Source organism: Bos javanicus, chromosome 19 (genome assembly GCF_032452875.1).
Source record: "Bos javanicus breed banteng chromosome 19, ARS-OSU_banteng_1.0, whole genome shotgun sequence".
Taxonomy (NCBI): domain Eukaryota; kingdom Metazoa; phylum Chordata; class Mammalia; order Artiodactyla; family Bovidae; genus Bos; species Bos javanicus.
The window spans coordinates 45,902,768-45,925,346 of NC_083886.1; the positions used below are offsets into that span (position 1 = coordinate 45,902,768).

The following is a 22,579-nucleotide window of genomic DNA, read 5'->3' on the forward strand; positions in this document are numbered from 1 at the left end:
ACTCCTGTTCCTTCCTCAGTGACCTGTGCTTGCCCATTGTGGGTGCAAGGATGCTCTGGTCTGGGGCACAAAGTCAAGGCGAGGCCTCACCAGTGGACCTCATGTCTTACCACCTCACCTTACCCCATCTTTGGCTCCTGGGACCCCGTAGCAGGGGTCAGACATCCCGAGCCCCAGTGGGAACCCATCTTGCTTGGGAGTCTGGGAGCTAAGCTGGGGGCCCAGCTGGGGAAGTAGGCACAGAGGCTAGATGGTCTGTAGCCAGGGTAACCTAGTCTGGCAGAGAGGGGAGGCTGTGGGCTCCAGAGGTATCTTCTGCTCCTCAAAGATGTGGACTGCCAAAATGGAGGGACAGAAATGGGACACACTACCATCATGTAAATTACCTGGCTAGTTATGTATTTGGGGGAAGGGGAAAATATCAGGGTACCCTGTGTGAGGCACTCAGCCCAGAGAGGGGAAGCCAACCTCCTCGGAGGTCGGCAGCAAAGCCAGAAGACCCTGGGGTATCATCCATCCAAAGAAGGAAATTGCTGGATAGAAAGGGGTCTGGTTTGAGAAGACCCCCAATGCCCTGCTCGGCCACGGGAGATCCCAAAGGCCGGAGCCAGCTGCGGGCCACAAGAGCCCCTGCCCTTCACTCCTGTCCCTGGCTCCCCAGCCTTCGGTGGAGCGGGGCGCTTGGGGCTGGTTCCAAGGAAGCCCCCTCCTGGGTTTGAAGCCGGAGCTGGGAGCACCGAGGCAGGGCAGCCATGGATCTGCCCTAGAGGGGCCATCTCCGGCTCAGAACCCGGGGGTCCCTCTGTACCCCGCCTCCCGCCCCCTAAGAACCGACGGGTCCTCGCAGGTCTCCAAGCAAGGGAGGCTGAGGCGGGTACCGCGAGGTGGACACCGGCGCGCCCCGCCCTGCACCTGCCGAGGGGGCCGAGGAGGGGCGGGAAGGCCGGTCCCGGGCGGGCGGCGCCTCTTTTGTCCTCGCGCCGCGGCGGCCCCGGCCCTGCACGGCTGGGGGGGCCCGCGGGGGGCGGGGGCGGGCCCTCGGCTCACGTGCTCGCCGCTCGGCTCTTAACCCTGCCCGCCGCCCCGCCGGGATGGCCGCGGCCGGAGCGCGCTGAGCCGGGCGCCCTCCCCGCCGCCTCCCGCCGGCCCGCGCCCACCGCCCGGCCGCCCCGCGCCCCCGCCCGCGCCGCCCGCAGCCCGCGCCTCCCCGCCCTCCGCTCCTCCCGCCCGCCCGCGCCGCGCGCCGCCGCAGCCCCGGGACCCTGAGGATTATGAGCGAGCCATGAGGCGGCTGCGGCGCTGGGCGTTCGCGGCGCTGCCGCTGCTGCTGCTGCCGCTGCTCCCCTCGCCGGGTGAGTGACCCCCGCCAGGCCCGGCCCCGGCGCCCCCTCCCTGCTCCCGCCCCGGGTTTTGCGGCAGTTTCTACTGCAGCCACCTTTTCTGCAGTGCTCGGGGTGACAGCCGGTCCAGAGCGCGGGGGGCGGGGGGCGGGGGAGGAGGGAGGGTGCAGGCACCCACCTGTCCCCATCTGGCCCCCACCGCGGCCAGCCCCCTGTCGCCGGCCGTGGAGTCTGCAGGTCTCTGCGGCTTCGCGGGGAGATGGGGTTGGTGGGGGGTGGGGGGGGGGCAGTCGTGACGGCCGGGCTGGAGTGCAGCAGCTCCTGGCCCCTCTCCCCTTCTGCAGGGCAGCAGGTCCTCCCACCCAGAACCCCCGCACCCCCGGGATCCAAGGGCCACAGCAGAGTGGGGGAGGGGCGTGCCGTACCCACCCCGTGCCCTGGTCTCTTGCCCCACCGATGGGCATCCGTCTGCAGCCATGGCCTTCTCTCCCCAGGTGTGGGGACCTGGGGTCCTGCTGGAGCTCTGCGCTGGAGGGTCTCTCCACACTTGGGGGGCCCGGAAGCCCCGGAGATCACTGAGCCCAGCCGTCTGGTGGGGGAGAGCTCCGGGGGAGAGGTCCGAAAGCAGCAGTTGGATACCAGGGTCCGCCAGGAGCCTCCGGGCGGCCCGGTGAGTGGGGCGGGCGGTGAGGCCAGGGGGCTGAAGCAGGCCTTAGAGCCCAGGGGCGACCACGGGGCAGCCTGGGCTTGGGCGCCTCCCCTTCCGTGCAATGGGCTACCCAGAGGGTGCTAGAACCCACTAGTGGGAGCACCTGCCTGCCCCTCTCCAGGCCCCCTCCCGTCAGGGTGGGGATTCCCTGCCTTCAGAGGACCCAGAAGGCCCCGGGCTCAGTCCAGCCTTGGTCAGCCTTCCACCAGCCCCCTCTCCTGTCCAAAGAAGCGATGCTACACCACATGGAGCTTGGGGAGGGCAGTGAGAGGCAGGAGGAAGTCAGCGGTTCGGGCTCCTGGGTTTCTGCCACAGCCACTGTCAATGGGCTTTTGGAGGGACCAACGTAGTGCTTACTTCTGCCTCAGTTTCCCCCTGTGCACTGATAGAACCGCTGTTCTCCTCCCCATTCTTACTGTGGGTGGGGCCTTGGGAAAATGTTCGAGGCCCCAGGCTCACTCACAAATGCCAACTCCACTCACCCCCTGTCCCTTTCAGCTGCCAGGCCCCTCCTGCCTCCCTGAGGAAGGTTAGAAATGAAGGAGATTAATTGCAATTAATAATTAATTAATATCATGTGAATAATAATCACCCAGATGGAATATTCATTCAGCACGCCTCGGCTCTCTAGGAGCTTGAAGCTGAAAGTTAGCCAGGCCAACAGGGGCGGTGAGGGCGGGATGGTGAGGCCTGGCAGAAACAGGAGGAGTAGAGAGACTCAGAGGAAGGGTACCACCAAGGTCTGGGAAGTTTTGGCAGCTGGGAGTGGTGGGAGGTGAGTCGAGCTGGGCAGAGAGAGGAAGGAGGGAAACGGAGGCTAGCATTATGGACATCTGTCAGACTGGCATCTGGCCCTGCCTAATGTACTTGGTTAAAAGCCCTTAGGGGGGGTGGAGGGGGCCGTGGGGGTGCAGGGGAGCTAGTCGGGAAATGGAATGGAGCAGGAAGGCAGCATGCATAATAGATGGACCATCACTCAGGGCAGTGCCTGAGAGAGCAGGGGAGGGGGTGTTTAATGGTCCTGAGCAGGGAGGCCTGGGAGAGGGGCAGAGGGGAGGGGGAGAAGAAGGTGGGCTAGAAGGGAGGGTAAGGGGATGGAGGCTGCCCAGGCTCCCTGGCAGGTGGTAGATGGGCAGTAGGGATGGTCCCAGGGCCAAGGATGGGGTCATCCTGGCTGGGTTTGGTCCTCAGTCCAACTTTCTCCCCTGGTGGCCCCCTGCTTGTGAACCATGGCTGGGAGCTGACTTCTGTTGCAGGCTTCTGGGTCTCCTGATTGGTATCATAGGGGATGTCCAGATTGTAGGAGGGGCTGTTGTCACAGTGGAATCAGAGGACAGGGATGAGGGAAAGCTGGGGGGCCAGGGAGGAATGAAAAGTGGGTGCTCCTTCAGCTTAGTCCTTCCTGAAGAGAGAGTCACAGGCAGGATTCTGAGGTATGGTGGTGCCTGTGACAGAGGGGAGGTCAGGATGGGCGCAACTAGACTGTACGGGATGCACAGAGGATGGGGGAATCTCTTTGGGTGTTGCTCTGCTGGGTGAGTGGCTGGCATGTGTGCCTGACCAAGTCTGAATAAGCCAAACAGGGTGTCTGGAGGGGAGGAGTGGAGGGTTCTGTGGATCTGTGGGGCAGTGGTCACAGTCACCTCCAGTGGGGATCTCCCTCCCTTCCCTTGGAGCTCACCTCAGCCTCCCCAGGAGACTGACTCATTGCCCTGCCTTGTGGGTACTTGTTTCCCCTGAGGTGGACTTCTCACAACTCTGTAAGGCGGGTAACTTTTGTCTACCCATGTTGCAGATACGCAAACTGTGGCTCAGAGATGTTAAGTAACTTGCCCAAAGTCAATGAGATCTTTAAATATATCTATATATCGATATATCTATATATCGATATATAAATCTGGCTACACCAGGTCTTAGTTGCAGCATGAGAACTCTTAGAGCTGGCATGTGGGATCCAGTTCCCTGACCAGGGATTGAACCCAGAGCTTTAGGAGCACAGAGTCTTGGCCACTGGATACCAGGGAAGTCCCAGTCAATGAGACCTTTATCAGTGGAGTGATTTTCTCCAAGACCAGGGCTCTTCCCATGGTGCCGTTCTGCACTCTCTGGATTTAGGCACAGGCGGCACTTTCCAACCCTACCCAGCACAAGGTGGAGGAGGACCAAGGGAGACAAGATGAGATTTCTGGAATATTCCCTCCTCACCGGAATGCCTCCCGCTCCCGCTGGGCATTTCTCCCTGGAGCACTTTTGGCCTCAGAACCTCAGGGGCTCTTGGTGGAGCCTGCGCAGCCCTGAGCCCGGTGTCCCAAAGGAAGTGCCCCCCAACCCCTGCCACTGTGTGGTTTTGTCCAACGTTCTTGCACCCATCTGGGACCTCAAGCAAAGCAAGTTGTTGGGGCAGCAGCAAGATCTCCATCTGCTATGGGTCACATGGCGAGTTGGGAGACACATGCTGGCTGGCAGGGTGGGATGGGGGGTCCGGGGTGCTCACCTGCTCCAGCCTTGGGCTGGCCACTGCACCTTTCTGAGGCCTAGCTTCTGGATCCCTCAAATCAAGATGATGAGAACGTTCATCTCAGACCCACCCACTTCCAGGAGGTGGTGATGGGGAAAGTCCTGACTTTTGTGAGTGGGGACCAGGGAGAGGGAAGCTGGCCAGGAAGGAATTAGAAGCTAGAGAAATTAAAGCTTAAATTTACTGGGCCCTTGGTGGGACAGACACTGTTCTGCCTTTGTGTCTTATTAATTTATTACATCCTCAACCCAGTTCCAGGAGGTGAGGATATTATTATTCCCATTTCACAGATGAGGAAACAGGCACAGAGAGTGAAGTACTCCAGGTCACACAGCACTTAAGTAGCATGGCCACACTGATTTCCAGGGCAGCCCTCTTAGCCAGCGCGTGCTGGCCTCTCACTCAGGGGTACAGCAAAGAGGGGGCCAGGGGCCTCTGCCCTCTTTGCCACAGCTCTCTTCAACACCTCACTTCTGTCCAGCTTGCAAGCAGGCTGGGCCTAGGGCCAAGAGGTGGGGGAGCTTCTGGAAGTGCAGAAACTTGTGATCAGCGGGAGGCTGCAGCTGGGAGTGAGGTGGAAGAGTGAGCTGGGCTACAGTGTACAGTCGAGCTGGTTGTTCACTGCACAGGGGTAGCTGGGTCAGTGGGCTGAATGAATTGGAGGCTATATGTGTTCTGAAGGGATCAAGCTGCTATGTGGGCTGTGCCTCCCCCTGGAAAAACCCAGCCTCCTTCAGAACAAAACAGAGGGCAAGATGTGAGTTAGTGAACAGAGGGGTGAAGGGTCCCAGGGCCGTGAGTCAGCTGGAGGAGGGGACCTCAGTCACTGGGTTGCGCTCCTGTGAGGGCTGTCCCGACCATCAGTTCCCACCTGGAAGCCCTTGACCAAGGGTGTGTGCTGCGGTGTTCATGCTGTCTTGCTGAAGAGGGTTGGGGGGCAATTAAGCAAGCCTTAGTTCCCCTGCCCTTGCAAGATGGCAGTCATGGGCAGGGAGCCATAGGCTGTGCCTGGAGCCCTAGCACCTGCCCTGGGCCAAGGCTGTGCTGTGGTTTCTGCGGCCAAGGTCACAGCTCTGCCCTGGGGTCAGAGGCAGGAGGGGGTTCCTGGAGGAGACTGGTGGCTGGAAGCCAGGGCTGGGATCTGCGCTGAGTCCAGCTTGCTCCAGGGAGGGCCATGAACCAGCCCTGCCTTGAGGTTGGGCAGAGAGAATTCATTCAGGAAGCTCAGTTTCCCTTTGAAAGGCTACACCTGTGGCTTGAGGCAGGACAGCTTCTGTGGGTCCTGGCTCCCCTGCTTCTGACTGAGTGACCTGGGCAAGCCTTCTGAACCCTACCTTCCCCACCCATGAGATGGGGGTAACAGTGGTCCCTGCTTTGCCAGACTGCTGGGAGGATTAGAGGAGATGATGGGTGTCAGGCGTCCTGGGACCCGGCAAGAGCAGATGTTCAACATCTGTCAGGCCTGCCCTCCCTCCCGGGCCAGGTGTGGCAGGAGCGCTGGGTGCCAGAAACAGGAGCTAGGGTGTTTAGGGTTACCTGTCAGACTCCAGGCAGGTTTGCGGGGTGGGGGGGGCAACATGGCAGGCGTCTTGAGTCCTCTCCAGCCAGACTAACCTGTGGACTTGGCCTCACCTAAGCACCCTCCTGATTGTCTAGAGGGACCCAGCTGCCCAGACTCTGTCCCCAGAGAGACTAATGACCCTATAAGGAAGTGACTCTGTCTTCAAGCATTTAGGTCAAATTCCATTATCAGAAATTGGCCCAACTGTGCTCACTCCCCAGGACTCCCATGGTCCTGCTGAAAAGTGGAGCCTCATTGCATCTTGAGTGACCAGGGCAGGGAACGGCGGGGGGGATTTCTCCCAGGTCGGGGCTCCTGCCTCTCTGGCTCCTCCCCATCTGCTACCACCAGCCCACATGGTTTATCCAATTCCTCAAAGCTCAGTTCCGCTGGAACATTGACACTTCTTTCTTCATTTATTATTACTAACCCTTGTGAGGTGGCTCAGACGGTAAAGAATCCACCTGCAATGCGGGAGACCTGGGTTCTATCCCTGGATTGGGAAGATCCTCTGGAGAAGGGAATAGCTATCTACTCCAGTATTCTTGCCTGGAGAACCCCATGGACAGAGGAGCCTGGAGGGCTGCAGTCCATGGAGTCACAAAGAGTAGGACATGACTGAGCGACTAAGCACAACCTTTGTGAGAATAACATGTTAAAGAGGGCTTTCCTTTAGTCCTCATGACAACATCATTTTACCAGTGGGGAGACTGAGGCTCAGAGAGGGTAAGCAGCTCACTCATTCTTTCTGATGCCTTTCCTACAACATAAGTGTAGGGGCTCCTGGGCAGGAAAAAGGGCGGGTGCATCTGCAGCCCCAGGGGCCTACATGCCACCCCTGTGAAAAGTTGAATCAGTGACCAAAGAAATCAGTGTGCCCGAGGGTCCAGGAATAGAGAGGAGCAGAGCCCTGTCAGAAGATCTGCTAGGGAAGAGATAGGCTACCCACTCCAGTATGCTTGGGCTTCCCTCGTGGCTCATCTGGTAAAGAAATCACCTGCAATGTGGGAGACCTGGGTTCAATCCCGGGGTTGGGAAGATACCCTGGATAAGGGAAAGGCTACCCACTCCAGTATTCTGGCCTGGAGAATTCCATGGACTGTACAGTCCATGGGTCAGAAAGAGTCAGACACGACCGAGCCACTTTCACTTCACTTCAGAGCCCTGTCGGCTGGGTGGGTGGAGGCTTGTGGTCACAGATGAGGGTGAGGAAGAGAAGGTCCTGGAAGAGATGGAGGTTCAGAGGGAGGGGTTCAGGTTGCTGCGTGAGGAGTAGCACCTGGATGTTCGAATTTTGGGGCATTTGGGAACCAGAAAGGCCTTTAACCTCCTCCCCCCCAGGACTCTCCAAGACTCCTCCCCAAGATTCTACACCTCCCCATAGGTGTAGAGAGGAGCCCTGGTACCTGTATTGTCATTCTAGAACTTCAGCAGGGTCTTTATCTCCTGACCTCTGCATTCTATCTGGTGGTGGGCAAGCGGATTCCTGGAGAGTGGACCAACTGGCAACAGGGAAACCTCGGGGTGGGCAAGGTCACCTCAGCCAGGTGGTTACAGAGGCCGTGAGCAACAGGAACACCAGCCTGAGGGTGAGCCTTGACCCAGTACCTCCCCCAGTGTGGCCCTGGGCCAGTCACCTCCAAGTATCCCTCCCTGGCACTTATAAAATGAGCACCAGACGGCCCAGGCGGGTTGAGATCAAATGAGCCTGAGCATGTGGGAGCCAGTGGCCGGGGAGCAAGAGGCAAGTTCAGGGCACAGGGTGGAGGCCTGGTCGGCTGTCACCAGCAGCTGGGTGCAGGGGAGGACAGCAGTCAGGGACACTAGGGGCTCCCAAGGGAGGGACTGAGGGATCACAGGAGAGGTCGGGGACGGGCCAGGCTGGGGCAGGAGCCCAGCCATGCTAGGAGCAATTGGGTTAATAGAACATGAGCTGAAATCTTAACTGAGGGTGGGCTGGGGGGGTTAGGACTCTGGTGCCAGCAGAAGCCCCCTTCCAGCCACCTGGGGTACAGAGGTCCTGGGGACTGAGGTGGGTTTGCCTGATCTTTCCCTTCCTGCAAACAAAGGGTGTCCCCATCATGTCCCCCACATCGGGCCAGGTCAGGCAGACCTGTACAACTATGCACTTTCCCTCCCCTTTCTCCTGGGCCTGCCTCCCAGCCCCCACAGCAGCTCTGCACTGCCCCAGGTCCCCTCCTGGCCTGAGCCCTGTGTCCTGCTGGGACACAAGACACAAGCTGCTGGGGAGGCGCCCAGCCCCCAGTTAGGCCCTGCCAGGTGGGGAGGGAGCCAAGGCCTCGGCAGGCTGCAGATGGGCTGAGGACAGAGAGGACCTGGGGTCTGCTCCCCCACTGATGTGGCTGTCTCCAGAGGGGGTGGTCAGCTTGGTCCGCACAGAGAGAGGGGAGCCTGGTGGGTTAGCTCACCGACTTCTTAAGTGGGGGAGATTCTGCAAGCACCAGGGTTGCCCCTTCCAGAATCCTCTGAGCCCAGACAGCCTCTGCCACACAAGCCAACCTCACAGGCTTGCATCTAGGCTCCTCTTACCATTTTCAGGGGAAAAAGTCTGAACTCAGAGAATTTGCTGGATTATCCTTGAGGCCACCAGCTTCCGAGAGTGGAATCAAGGCAAGGGGCCTGGACAGGTTGCTCGCCTGGGTGGCCAGCATAGGAGCAGGGACAGAGGCTTGTCCCTGGGCCGGAATGAACAAGTAGAAACAGACCTAAAGGCAGGAGAGAAAAGAGTGGTCCAGACAGGAATGGGTGGGGAAGGCAGAGAGGGTTTAAGTCCCCCAAGGGGAGAGGGAGGGCAGGGATGGGCCAGACCAAGGAGGTGGGGTACTGGGGACAGAGCTGGTCGGGGCCCAGGGACAGGGGAAAGCAGAGGTGATCCAGGCCAAGGTGAGGAGGAAGAAGCAGTGACTCCTTGTCCTTGACTTTCTATTTCAAGTCTAATCGATGCTCTAGGGGCTCAGGATGAGGCTTGGAGCTTCAGTCAACCTGGGATGGGGTGAGTCCGTGTCCTTGGGGCTCAGAGGGCTCCCGACCCAGGCTCTGGCCCTTCTGCACTCTCACCCTGATTCCCAGGGCCTCTCATGGACACTGGGCCACTTCTACCTTACCTCACCTTCCAGGTAAAAAGGCCCCAGAAGCTGATTCCTGAGGCTTGAGTCCCAGCTCTACCACTTCTTAGTCTTATGACCATGGGCAAGTTAGTTAGCCTCTCTGTGCCTCAGTTTCCCCATATGTCAGATGAGGATAACAGTAGCATCTCTTCCATTGGGTTGTTTGTTGAGAAGATCGAATATGATGATTCTTAAAGTAGTTTAGGCTCCCCAGGTGATGAAGGGGTAAAGAATCCATCTGCCAATCCAGGAGATGCAGGGGGTGCAGGTTTGATCCCTGGGTTGGGGAGATCCCTTGGAGGAGGAAATGACAACCCACTCCAGTGTTCTTGCCTGGAAGATTCCATGAACAGGAGACTGGCGGGCTACAGTCTATGGGGCTGCAAAGAGTTGGACATGACTTAACGACTGAGCACGCACACACGTAAAGTATTTAGAACAGTGCCTGGCACATACCAAAGGCTCATGAAGAGTAGAAGTCTAGGCAGTTGACCAGGAAGCCGCCTCGCTCCAGGCTACAGGGTTTTGTGACACTGGGGCTCCCCTCCTTCTTGTAACCTACTCCCCCCAGAAAAAGACAGCCAACAAACTTCCTCACATCTGTACAGCTTTGTGGTGGGCCCCTCATCTGGGGATCTGGATTTTACCCTTCTTGAATGGACGGGCATGAGAAGAAGGCTCCAGCCTTGCTTAGGCCCTTCTCCTGCTTCCAGATCTCTTGTAAGACCTAAGGCTTGCGGTGGGCATGGGAGCTGAGAAGGCCGACTCCCACTCAGCCCAGACTCTCCTGCCCCTTCTTATCTCAGGGTCGCTTTCCTTCCAGGCTCACTAGCTTCAGCTCTGGAGCCCCCACCCCCCACAGTAGCTGGGCGCCCAGGCCTGGGAGGGCAGCCATCTTGCTCAGGCCTGGTACGTTGCCATGACAACCTGGAGCCTCCCAGCCCCACGGCAAAGGCCCCTCTGAAAAATTTATCGGGAAAACTTCCGTGTTTAAAAATTAACCATGGGATTAAAATATTAAAGATGAGCTGCTTTGGGTGAGGCAGAGGGCAATGGACTTGAGGGTAGAGGAGCCAAGTTCTTTCCTCCAGACAGACTGGTATTTGCCCATCACCCCAGCTTCCAGTGGCCCTTCGATCAATTCTAACCCTGTCTGGAGCGTACAAAGCCTCCTCCATAAATGGAGGCTGGGGCCAATGTAGGGAGGGGGACATAGGGAGGAGCTGAGGGACCTGCTTCAGTGGGGCCCAGGGGTCACACTGCACCCCATCTCCTGTTTGCCTCTTTCCCATGGTACTTCTAGGGGTCTCCCTTTAGTCTACCTGGGAGTGGGGGTGGCCCTGCCAACAGCAGGGAGGGTCTGGTGTGAGGCAGTGGGCAGGCTGAGCTGCCTTGGTCCTTCCCTGCTGCTCCTGTAGACTGGCTCCAGGGAGGCACCTACACCAGAGAGCATGGGCTGGCACCCAGAGAGCAGGGAGGTCAGTGCCTAAGGATGCCCACACCTGCCCCTCCACCTCAGGAAAGGAACAGGGTCTTGGAGGAAGATGAGCTTGGAGGAAAGCATCTTCCCTCCAAATCAGTGGTCCCCACAGCTGCCGGGGCTGGGCCATCCCCTCCCCAGGGCTGCTCCCTGTACCCGGGTTTCCCTGGCCCCTCAGTTCCCACCTCCAGGCCTCCCCAGGTCGACTCCCCTTCTGCCTTCCCTCCTTTCTCCCAGCCTGTCCATCTGGCCCAGGTGAGCTTCGTCATCCCAGCCTTCAACTCCAACTTCACTCTGGATCTGGAGTTGAACCAGTGAGTGTGGCCTGGAGTCCAGGGGCTGAGCACTCCGCGGGTGGGCAAGGCATGGCCTGGGCTTGTGTGGCTGTGGGGGCTGGGGGCTGAGCTGGGGCAGGGGGCCTGGATCTGAGAGGGGTTGGGTCCCAAGCAGGACCCAGCCCCACCTTGACCCCCTCTTCCTCCTGCCCACTCTGTTCTAGTCACCTTCTCTCTTCACAATACGTGGAGCGCCACTTCAGCCGGGAGGGGCTGACCCAGCACAGCACTGTGAGTGCCTTTGGAAGGGGTCAGGGAGGTGGAATGATGGGGAAGGTGGTCGGTGGAGGTGGGCTTGGGGGTATACTCTGCACTGGGGATTGGCCTGGCCCCTCCAGGATCAGAGTCCGGGCAGCCTGTCAAATGGTGTGGAGCTCTGAGCTCCCCTTGCCCAACTCCAGGGGACAGAGCCCCAGCCAGCCTGTCTGCCAGCCTGGAGACATTTCAGGACCCCCTAGTGCTCCATGGCCGGAATCTTGCTCAGCACCAAGGCTCCAGGAATTCCTGGCTCCCTGGGACCCCAGGGTCCCAGGCCCGAAGGCCCAGGGGTGTGAACAAAGATAAATGAGTGTCTATAAATAGCCTCGGCCCTCCCCCTCCAGCTTGTTCAGTAACTGGAGCACAAGTAATTCTGCAGGAAGCAGAGGCGAGGGGGTGTCAGTCCCGTCTGACCCACGAGCCGAGCAGGGAGGACACACGCTGCTCAGTCCCTCACAGACCGCAGACCACGTGACCAGGGTGGTCCATGGAGGCTGTGGCATCTGTGAACACACTATGTGTGAAATGGTGTGTGTGTGTCAGGAGTGAGCCCATAGCTTTCATCTGATTAAGCAAGCGGATCCATGGTAAGCACTTAGAACACTGCCTGGCACACAGTAGGTGCTATGTGAATGTCATTTAGTCTTCTCAAAGAAGTCTGTGACCCCTGTACCAGCCCCAGTTCATGGTTAAGAGGCACTGATGTGCTCCAGGGTCCTCATGTTGTAGATGAGGTAAGGGAGGCCCAGAGAGGGCTAGGAACTTGTCCAGGGTGAAACAGCCAATTAGGAGCACAGCCTGAGCAGAGCCAGACTCCAGGTCCCCAGATTTCCAGCCACCTTCACACCACACGGGCAGCTTCAGTAGCCCTCACGCATCCTCCTGCCTTCATGCTGGGAAGGGGGCATGTCCATCACGCTCTCTGCTCCCCTAGGGTGCTGGAGACCACTGCTACTACCAGGGGAAGCTCCGAGGGAACCCCCACTCCTTTGCTGCCCTCTCCACCTGCCAGGGGCTGCAGTGAGTGTGGGGAGGGGCTGGGTGGTGGGAGGAGCCTCCAGGCCTGGGGCCGGTGGGGACGGTGGGGAGCTGCGTTTCTCTCACTGCAGTGGGGTCTTCTCTGATGGGAACTTCACCTACATCGTGGAGCCCCGAGAGATGGCCGGGCCTTGGGAAAACGCCCAGGTGAGCCCCTCCCCACTCGTCGTCCCAGTGGCTGTCATCTCAGTGGCTGCGGCTGCCTCCTTCCCCCCTCACCCTCCTCCACCTTGGTAACCTCAGCCTCACTGCCCTTTGCAGCGACCCCAGCTCTGGTTCCCTCCTCCTATGCCCCCCAGCTCCAATGTCCCCTCTGTCCTCCAAGTAACCTCCCACCAGGCTCCAGTGTCCTTTGCCCCTATCTCTCAGGGCACCCCCAGGTCTTGACCCTGGAATCTGAGCATCTGGGAGACCAGATCCGACATGGGAGCTCCGGCCAGTGCTGGGTCACCCTGGGGTGGGGTGGGGGGAAGGGCAGGAGATGTCCCCCCACAATGCGGTTCAGAGCAGACCTGGCCAGCCCCCCCCAAGAATTCATTTCCCCTCATTGCAGGGACCCCTTCCCCACCTCATTTACCGGACCCCTCTTCTCCCAGCCCCCCTCGGATGCAGGGAGCCAGGTAAGGGAGGGAAAGCGGGGCTAGGGAGGGGGCCGGCTGTGCCCCCCTCACCGGCACCCTCCCCCCAGGCTGCCTGTTTGCTGCCCCGGACCATCCTGCTCCTCCGAACAGGCCAAGGCTGAGAAGGAAAAGGCAGGTACGGGGGCCCGCACAGACCTCCCACTGCAGAGACCTCGGGCAGTGGTCCAGACAGGATATCCCCATCTGTAGCTGGGGCAGAGGAGGGCTCTGACTGATGTGGTTGGAGGTCAGAGAACACCCCTGGGAGGAAGCCCCCCACCCCACTCCCTAAGGCTAGTGTCTGCACACATCCCCGTCCTGGGCAAACCGAGGCTGCCTGTCCCATATCAAGGCTGGATGGGGCCCCCGCCAGTGGAGAGCTGGTACTGTTCCTGGCTGGAGCCCAGCCGCTCTAGAGTCTGTCTGCAGCTTGACCAGACGTGGAGGGAACTGATTCCAAGTGCCCACCCTCCCCCTAGGTCCGCCGGGGCCACCCTACAGTGCACAGTGAGACCAAGTACGTGGAGCTGATTGTGATCAATGACCACCAGCTGGTACGTTCCCAGGCAGAGGGGGCGGTGACTTTGGGAGGAGGGACTGGAAGCAGCCCAGCCCTCTGCCCACCCTCTTCTTTCCCAGTTCGGGCAGATGCGGCAGTCGGTGGTCCTCACCAGCAACTTTGCCAAGTCCGTGGTGAACCTGGCAGATGTGGTGAGCAGCCCTCCCTGCCTTCCCCTCTCCTCCCACGCCCCACACTAATGCACATGTCCTTGGGGTGAGCGCTCGACGGCATAGGCAGCCTCTGACCCCAACTTCCTGCACGGACAGATTGACCTCCAACCCCCTCCTCATCTTCTCCCTTCTTGGCACAGATGTACAAGGAGCAGCTCAATACCCGCATCGTGCTGGTTGCCATGGAAACGTGGGCAGATGGGGACAAGATCCAGGTTCAGGATGACCTCCTGGAGACCCTGGCCAGGCTCATGGTCTACAGGCGGGAGGGCCTGCCTGAGGCCAGTGATGCCACCCACCTCTTCTCGTGAGTCCCCCACTCCATGGACCCTGCCAGCTTCTGTTGATCATTGCAGATCACAGAGTTACTGAACATGGCTCTGGGCCAGGTGCTCTTGCAGGGCGAGGTGACTGGGATCCCCTTGTACCTGCCCTTGCAACAGTGGCTGGTCATCTTCCCCTGCCTCTTAGGCTGAGGCCCCTTTTCCCTACCCTGTGACCTTCCTCTGCCCATTACCTCCCCTTCACCCTGCTCCCCCTTTCAAATGGTCCCAGCATCCCTTTCTCAGGGACCCAATGCCCTGGTATGGGAGAAAAATCTGATAAAAGGTCCTTGCAATTAGAGATGACCTATTAGAAATCCTTCATTTGGCTTATGGGCAAATGAACCCAAAAGGGGAAATGGCTTGCCTGAGTCACACAGGCTGACATGGAGGGCATTGCTCATCACCTCCCCATGGAGGGGCTCTGGTATGGGGGCTCACCTGTCTCCCCTCACAGCCCAGGCTAGCCACCAGGGAGAACAGGCTAGCCAGTTCTCCTGGCAACCCTCTCTCTTCCAGGGGCAGAACTTTCCAGAGCACCAGCAGCGGGGCTGCCTACGTGGGGGGCATCTGCTCCCTGTCTAGGGGAGGGGGTGTGAACGAGGTAAGCTGGGTGGGGGCGTGGCTGGGGTGGGGGGTTGGAGGGAGGGGGCTGCGAAGGGCATGAACATTGTGCCTTTTGGAGGGATGTAGACATCTTTGGGTTCCATCTTCTTCACCCCAAGTATGACAACATGGGGGCCATGGCGGTGACCTTGGCCCAGACGCTGGGGCAGAACCTGGGCATGATGTGGAATAAACACCGGAGCTCGGCAGGTATCAGTGAAGACCCTCACCCCCAGCCCAGACCCACATTCTAGAAGTGAAGAGGGTGTCCACACAAGGGGGACCGTCTTTTACCCTCCCTTACATTCACCTGGCTCAACTTGCAGGGGACTGCAAATGTCCGGACAACTGGCTGGGTTGCATCATGGAGGACACTGGGTGAGTTCTTGGGCAAAGGGAGCCGCAGGGTGAGCATTGGGTGACATTCTGGACCTGGCTGCCTCAAGAGACCTTGCTCTCGGGACCACTCAGAATTCCAAGAAACGCAGTTGTCTGTGGACACTGTACAGGGAGACATACATTCCCTAGCCGGACGCCAGAATTGTCCAGGCTGCAATACTCACAGTCGCCCACTGGGCGCCGCCAAAGCCTCGTTTGGAGGCCCCTCCCCTCCTCGGCTCACAAACCTCCCTCAGACTCTCTCGGAGTCCTGAAGTTTCGGGGAGTCAACTGGAGCGGCATCCCCTGCCCACTGCCCTTTGATGGGCAGGCGGGAGGATTTTCGTGCAGTGTCCAAGCACATAGATCTTCAGCCTCCTCGAGACAGTGACCGAGTCCTCCGGTGCACCCCATCCCAATCTTGAGAAGGGGCGAGAGGGTGCGCCGGCGGGCACTCGGCAGCACGGTCCCCTCACCCCTACCCAGGTTCTACCTGCCCCGCAAGTTCTCGCGCTGCAGCATCGACGAGTACAACCAGTTTCTTCAGGAGGGCGGCGGGAGCTGCCTCTTCAACAAGCCCCTCAAGGTATAATACCAGCCGCAGGGCGAGGAACGTGGGAGCGGGGCTTGGGCAGGGTCCTGGCCAGACTCGCGACACGACACCCCATCCCCGCAGCTCCTGGACCCGCCTGAGTGCGGGAACGGCTTCGTGGAGGCGGGGGAGGAGTGCGACTGCGGCTCGGTGCAGGTGCGAGACGGGTGCGGGCGCCAGGTGGGAGGCAGGGGACGCGGGGGTGGGCGAGGGAGGGTCTGGGTGGGGAGGGTCAGGGCTCGCCTTCGGTGTCCCTCAGGAGTGCAGCCGCGCGGGAGGGAACTGTTGCAAGAAATGCACTCTGACTCACGACGCCATGTGTAGCGACGGTCTCTGCTGTCGCCGCTGCAAGGTGAGCGGTACCCGCCGCAGGGGCGGAAAGGCGGCGGGACCGGGAGGTACTGGGCAGAGTACATGTAGAGGGTGGGACTTAGGGAGGTGGGGCCGTAGGGGCGGCGGGGCTTAACGCGAAGAAAGCGCCAATGGGAAAGGAGAGGGGTGGAGTGTGCGGCACCTTACGTTCTATTGAAGGCGGGGCTACCGGGAGTGGGGCGGAGCACCTGATGATAAGTGGTGGGGTGGGCGGAACCGTGAGCGGACCTGGGGACAGTGCGAGTGGGTAGGGAGAGGTCCGGGGCGGAGCCGAGGAGAGGGTGGGGCCGAGGAGGCGGGAAGACGCGGAAGTGCGTGGTTCTTGCTTGAACCCCGCAATGCATGCCTTCTCTAGTACGAGCCGCGGGGTGTGTCCTGTCGAGAGGCTGTGAACGAGTGCGACATCGCGGAGACCTGCACCGGGGACTCGAGCCAGGTCCGTCCGTCCCGGCTGCCCTGCGGACCCCCGAGCGAGGCGGCCACTATCTCCCTCCCCAGCCCTTCTCTCGGCTGCTGGCGTCGCCACCGCTGATCAGGCTGTTTCTCGTCTGAGATATGAGTTTTTCATGCCTCCTGGCTTTGCTCTTCCAATCATTCGACCAGTATTTATAGTCTGGCTAGATGCCTGGTGTGTACTAGGGATATCAGTGGATAATAATATTATTTAATGTCTAAATCCTTATTACATGCCAGTCATCGAGTACTCCCAGGCCTGTGAAGTAGGTGCAGAAAACTGATGGAGACTGGAGAGGCTTTGGGACCTGCTAAGCCATGTGATCTGAGTTCTCTGCTCTTGTCTTTGATATGGAGGGACCCTGGGCCAGAGCCCCTACCTGGCAGGCCTTTATTCTTCCCTGGAGCCGAACTTAGCTCCCAGTCCTGGGGCAGCTCTATTCAGTCCAGTGCCTCTTTCCACAGTGTCCACCTAACCTGCACAAGCTGGACGGTTACTACTGTGATCACGAACAGGTATGAAGGGATGGAAGCTCTGCCCTGACTGGGTCTCTGGCTCAGTCCAGTGTCCTGTCTTGTCCTCAGTGTCTCTGTCCCTTGTCTCCTGATTGTCCCTTAGGGCCGCTGCTACGGAGGTCGCTGCAAAACCCGGGACCGGCAGTGCCAGGCCCTTTGGGGCCATGGTGAGTCTTTGGAGATGGGAGAAGGTATCTGGATACTGGAATTGAGAGGCTAGAGGGGGGCAGGCTCTGGCTGAACACCCCTCCAAAAGATATGCAGCTCCCCAGAATCTCAGTGACTCAGCTGGACTTGGAGTCAGGCCATTGTTGGAGAAGCAGGCCTGAGGTCTCAGGTGGGTTCTGGAGTGGTTACGGTGACGCTGGCCTCTTCTCCCTACAGCGGCTGCTGATCGCTTCTGCTATGAGAAGCTGAATGTGGAGGGGACAGAACGTGGCAACTGTGGGCGCAAGGGGTCAGGCTGGGTCCAGTGCAATAAACAGTAAGTTGTCAAAGCTTCTGGTTGGGCCATCCCAGTTTAGAGGCTGGGGCTCTGGGGCTGGGCAGGGATTTTTCAGAGATGGGGCAGGATGTTGAGTCCTAATGGGAGACTGAAAAATCGGGGGATGGGGAGAGGGCAGACATGAGGTCTGTAATTGGGTCTGAGGTCAGACTTGGGTCTCACTGTCTCTACACGAACAGGGATGTGCTATGTGGCTTCCTCCTCTGTGTCAACATCTCTGGAGCTCCTCGGCTGGGGGATCTAGGGGGAGACATCAGCAGCGTCACTTTCTACCACCAGGGCAAGGAGCTGGACTGCAGGTGTGGCTGGGACCATGGCTGGGGAAGGGGAGGTTGCAGCTGTGTGGGGGGTGGAGGGCAAGGGCAGAGGTTCGCTGTGCCATCTCCCCAGGGGCGGTCATGTGCAGCTGGCTGATGGCTCAGACCTGAGCTACGTGGAGGACGGCACAGCCTGCGGGCCCAACATGTTGTGCCTGGACCATCGCTGCCTGCCAGCCTCTGCCTTCAACTTCAGCACCTGCCCAGGCAGTGGCGAGCGCCGGATCTGCTCCCACCACGGGGTGGGTGTCTGGAGGCCAGGGATTGCGGGAGGGGGTTATAAGAGGGGACTGGGCCCTGCTTACCTGTACTGGCCCCACCCCACCTCTAGGTCTGCAGCAATGAAGGGAAGTGCATCTGTCAGCCAGATTGGACGGGCAAAGACTGCAGTATCCACAACCCCCTGCCCACGTCTCCGCCCACGGGGGAGACAGAGAGATATAAGGGTGAGGCTGGAAACTGGCCAGGGTGGGGCTCTGTCTTTCTCATTCTCCATGCCTGCCCCAGCCAACCCCACCCTGCTCTCCTCCCCAGGTCCCAGCGGCACCAACATCATCATCGGCTCCATCGCCGGGGCTGTTCTGGTTGCAGCCATCGTCCTGGGTGGCACGGGCTGGGGATTTAAGTAAGACACAAATACGCCCCCTACACCCCCTGCATCCCCCAGGGTTATCAGAACCCCAGGCTGTTGGAGCTGAGGGGACCTCCCTGAGAGGTTAGCTAAACCAGAGCTCACACATTGCAAGCCAAGCCAGCCCACAGGGTCTTGTTTTTATATTTAAAAAAATCAGTTACTCAGACTTTTAAAACCCAGGGATTTTATGTTAAGAATCCAGATTTCCAGCTTCTCTTGAAAAATGAGAAGATTGGGTCCCCCTGTTCTTCAGTGCCTCCCAGCTTGGCCACAGAGCGGAGCTGAGCAGGGGCTGCCTGAGTTCCCAGTCCCCAGGCCCTAATGGCTGTTCTGTGGGCATCCATATTGGAGGCCCTCAAGCTGGTGTAGCCCCTCACTGTACAGAGGACTGACCCGAGGCCCAGGGTCAGGCGGTGAGTTAGTTGCAGTCAGGACTCAAATGCAGGACTCCACTTCTGTAGGTTTTCCTGGACCTGCCCTTCTTTTGTTTCCTCTAAACCTGGGATAAACATCCCTGGACTTGTCATTAGCGTCTAGGGACAAAGGAATGTCTAGCATCTCTGGGGCAAGGTGTCTCCTGGGAGCCGGAGGCCCCTCCCTGGGAGAAGGGGAGGGTCACGGAAGGCTTCTTTTCCTTTCTCTGCCTCGCCTCGCTTTGGCTCCTGAAGAAACATCCGCCGAGGAAGGTACGACCCGACCCAGCAGGGGGCAGTGTGACGCCGGCCACGTTCTCCCTCCCGCTGTCCTTGTCTCCTCCATCTCATTCGTCACCTCGCATTCTGTTGATGGGGAGCTGGGGCCGGTTCCCCCACCCTTGCGGTCACGGCTGTCACTCCCGGGGTGGGAGAACCCCGCTCCAGGAAGAGAGTCCTCAACGTGCCCCGTGCCCCCTTCTCCAGCCCACTCACCCCTCAGGCCTTGGTACTTTAACTCCTGCCCTTCCAATGGTCAACCCACCTCTGGCCCCGTGGACCTGGAGCTGTGCGCGCCCCACCACCACCACTCCTCCCCAGGGAAGGGAGCCTACCTCTGCGTCCCATCCGTTTTGTCTTTCATGTCGCCACTGTCTGACCTCCCGCCAGACCCCCTCCCTGGCCAGCCTGTGACTCGCTGCCTCCAGGGCCCAGCACTGACCTCCCGGGGCCGGCTGAGGTGGGGGTGCTCTCCCTCTAGGCCCTGCCTCATATCCTCCCCTGATGCCCCCTCTCCGTTCCAGGTCCGGAGGGGCCTAAGTGCCACCCCACCCTCCCTCCGAGTCTGGCGCCCACCATCTCCGCCCAGAACCAGGAGGCTGCCCCCGCCCAGCCACGGAGGGAGGCACCATGCAAATGTCTTCCGGGCCCAGCCCTTCAACTCCTGGCCCCACAGGGGCTTGGGGCCGGGTCGTGGCCCTGCCCTCACACCACCAGGGTGGACTAGGCCTGGAGGGCATTTTCCTCATGGTCCCCCACCCCACCTCATGCGGCTTTGGCCTTGCACACCAACTCTCCTCCTGTGAATGTAGCCTCCATCATCACAGATTGCCACAGCTCAAGTTGGGCGGCGGGAGGGCACGCAGCCAGTGATGGGCGTGGCCTGGGATGGCCCCGCCTCAAAACCAGGCAGCTGGGACCTCAAAACCAGGCAATTGGGACCAGGGAGGGTCTAACCTCTCTGGAATCTAGGGGGAGGGAGCTGACATCAACCTTTTATTTATTTATTTTTCCTTTTTTTTTTTTTTAACTGAATCTCAACTGATGAATGTAACTTTGGGGGTGCTTGGGCCAGGCAGCTGTGGGGATATTTCAATATTTTCAGGAGGGACTGAAGGAGCTGAGGCCTGGCCATCCCTCTGGCCCTTCCCGAAGGGGTGTGACTCTGGCCGTCCCCACAGGGGTGGTCACACCTGGCATCTTCTCACTGAACGTGGCAAGCCAGGCAGGGGCCCGGCAACCCTGCGCACCCCCTCCGCCCAGCCCTGCTGAGCTTGGAGACAAGTCCGAGTGCTGAATCAAACCAAAGCTGCCTGTTCCGTGCCCGACGCCTAGGTTATGGGTACGGCGACCACACGTCCCAGATTGTCTTCAATTCCCGAACAGTCGTCCTGCTGTCCCTGCCAGGACGCATGTATTTGGGAGGAGGGTAGGGTCCTAGAATATGTAGTCCCTGAAATAACATGGCACCTTCCCCCTTTCAAGAAGGGTGATGCTGGGGCTGACTCAGGGTTTAAGTGCCCCTTGGCATGGCCTGGAGGTCCCAGGCCATCTGCTGGGGGAGCACTCTCCCAAGGAGGGAAGGCCAGGGGTGGCCCAGTGCCTGGAGGGTTAGGGGCTCTGCCTGTGATGTGCGAGAGGAAGTAGGAAAAGGCAAGTCTTAACGTTTGATCCTCAGCTTCCAGAAACGTCCTTAAGGCCCTGTCAAGCCCATTCTGCTCCTTAACCCCATTCCAGGGCCAAGTAGTAAGTTTACAGTCATTTTCCCCATTAGTCCTCTGATCTGATCCCCACTGCAGCCAAACCTGAGGCCGAGGCTGGGCAGAATTCCTCAGTCCCCCCACAAACACGGTCCTGCCCATGGCCTTTCCTCATGACCTTCACTTGGGACATAGGAGCTCTGGCTCCTTGACTGCTAAAACCAGCCGGCAGGGGCAAGCTGGGGATCAAGCTACCTTCTGGATGAAAGCCACAAATGAATGGAGCTCCTCTGCCCAGGGATACCCCTGAGCCTCCCCAGGGGTTTCTGAATACCCCCAGGGTCTTTGAGCTGCCTGTCTTAGTTCCTCTGGGGCATCTGTGAGGAGGAATCATGGAAGAAATGGCTCCCAGTTTATCTGTACCACGCCTCAGGGCAAACTGGGGACTGAGGCCCACTGACACCCTTTAAGGTGGCTGGATGCATGTGCAGTGCGGTCCTTGATACTGAGCTCCAGCTGGCACTGCCCAAGCAAGGGAGTAGGTGGGGTACCCCTCTGGCCAGTTCTGCCCCACCAGCCAGCCGCACAAGCTGAGGCGGGGTCGGGAAGCTAAGGGCTGGGTTTTGCACTATTGCGGCGGTACCTTAAGGCAGCCTCTTGTGGTACTCACCTGCACACAGGTGGCGATGCATCTGGCACAAGCATTTGGATCCACATCTCCGCACAAGCGTGAATACCTCTGCACACACGGGCACGTCTGTGTGTGCGTGCACATGGGGTGGGGATGGGGTGTGGAGAACCCAAGACTTCCTGTGACCAGTCCACCTGGCTCCCAGCTGTCCGCATCCTCCTGCCTCACCCTGGCAGCCCCCACCCTGGCGGTGCCCAGGGAGGGGTGGAGGCACACTGACGTGGGCCTGGAACTGGCTCCAAACAGCATCCTGTAAATACGTCATCTGGGGCTCGGGGTGGGGAGGCAGGGACAGGAACGTCCATTAAAGATCACGTCCCAGGGCTTCCACGGAACTCACACCAGCCTGTGTCTCCTTTCTGTGAATGACCACACTGTGGCCAGGACCCTCCCCTGTGCTCCGTGGCCCTGGAGGGAGTGTGATGACTGGACACCAAGAGTGGGAAGGGAGCACCCAGGACTGGGCGCTGGGAGACTGGAAAGAAGGAGCATAGTTTTCCATTCCCAGCCAGGAAATAGGCACCGACTGGGTGGAGGGCCTGGCCCTTCCGCTTCCTCACTCTCCCAACAAAGAGAACTGTCCTTTCCAGTTTCAGCAAAGTAGATGGGAGTTGAGCAGGAAAGCATTTTAGCAAGAGGCAGAAGACTCAACTTCCCTTTTATGGTTGAAGCCAGACTCTCCTTACCTCCCAAAAGAGTCCAGAAAGCTGGATCAAACTGCTCTCTGGTCCCAAGGGTGCTGTGCTTTCATTTCAGGCTTTCAGAGAATTGACTCTTGCCTCACTGTGCCTGGGGCAGGAAGGGGCTGAGCACAGCCAAGGCCAAGAGCCCTCCCCACACTGGGGGCCAAGTTTGAGCCAAGAACCTAGTCTTCCCATCCTGGCCTCCGGATGCTTTGGGCCTGGAGATATCTGGCTCTGAAAGTCCTGCTTGTTCAGGGGAAAGATAAGATGAGAGAGGTTGGGGTGAGGAGGAAGGAAGGGAATGGGAGAGAGGAGATAACGGGAGCAAGAAATAGCAGCAGTAGGGACCTGGGAGAGTGAGCAGCTAGAAGCTGCTCACCAGGACAGGAGGCCCCAGG

At 59.4% G+C, this 22,579-nt stretch overlaps 1 protein-coding gene across 6 annotated transcripts; it reads left to right on the forward strand.

Moving 5' to 3' along the window:
• Positions 1 to 1,104: 1,104 nt before the first annotated feature.
• ADAM11 (ADAM metallopeptidase domain 11) lies at positions 1,105 to 21,837 on the forward strand. Of its 6 annotated transcripts, XM_061392107.1 has the most exons (27): positions 1,105 to 1,352; positions 1,835 to 2,010; positions 10,974 to 11,050; positions 11,236 to 11,302; positions 12,264 to 12,349; positions 12,439 to 12,514; positions 12,921 to 12,987; positions 13,056 to 13,123; positions 13,467 to 13,541; positions 13,627 to 13,698; positions 13,860 to 14,026; positions 14,562 to 14,646; positions 14,768 to 14,858; positions 14,975 to 15,026; positions 15,513 to 15,612; positions 15,703 to 15,774; positions 15,878 to 15,970; positions 16,346 to 16,426; positions 16,909 to 16,959; positions 17,063 to 17,126; positions 17,344 to 17,443; positions 17,644 to 17,763; positions 17,855 to 18,023; positions 18,113 to 18,227; positions 18,316 to 18,406; positions 19,084 to 19,101; positions 19,632 to 21,837. In XM_061392107.1, exons 1-27 carry the CDS (start codon positions 1,283 to 1,285, stop codon positions 19,645 to 19,647), a joined length of 2,319 nt encoding a protein of 772 aa, XP_061248091.1. In that variant the 5' UTR covers positions 1,105 to 1,282; the 3' UTR covers positions 19,648 to 21,837. The 6 variants fall into 6 exon arrangements, with proteins under 6 accessions (XP_061248091.1, XP_061248089.1, XP_061248088.1 ...); XM_061392105.1 differs by having other exon boundaries at positions 1,106 to 1,352; positions 19,084 to 21,837; XM_061392104.1 differs by lacking the exons at positions 1,105 to 1,352; positions 1,835 to 2,010 and adding an exon at positions 7,397 to 7,717.
• Positions 21,838 to 22,579: the final 742 nt, after the last annotated feature.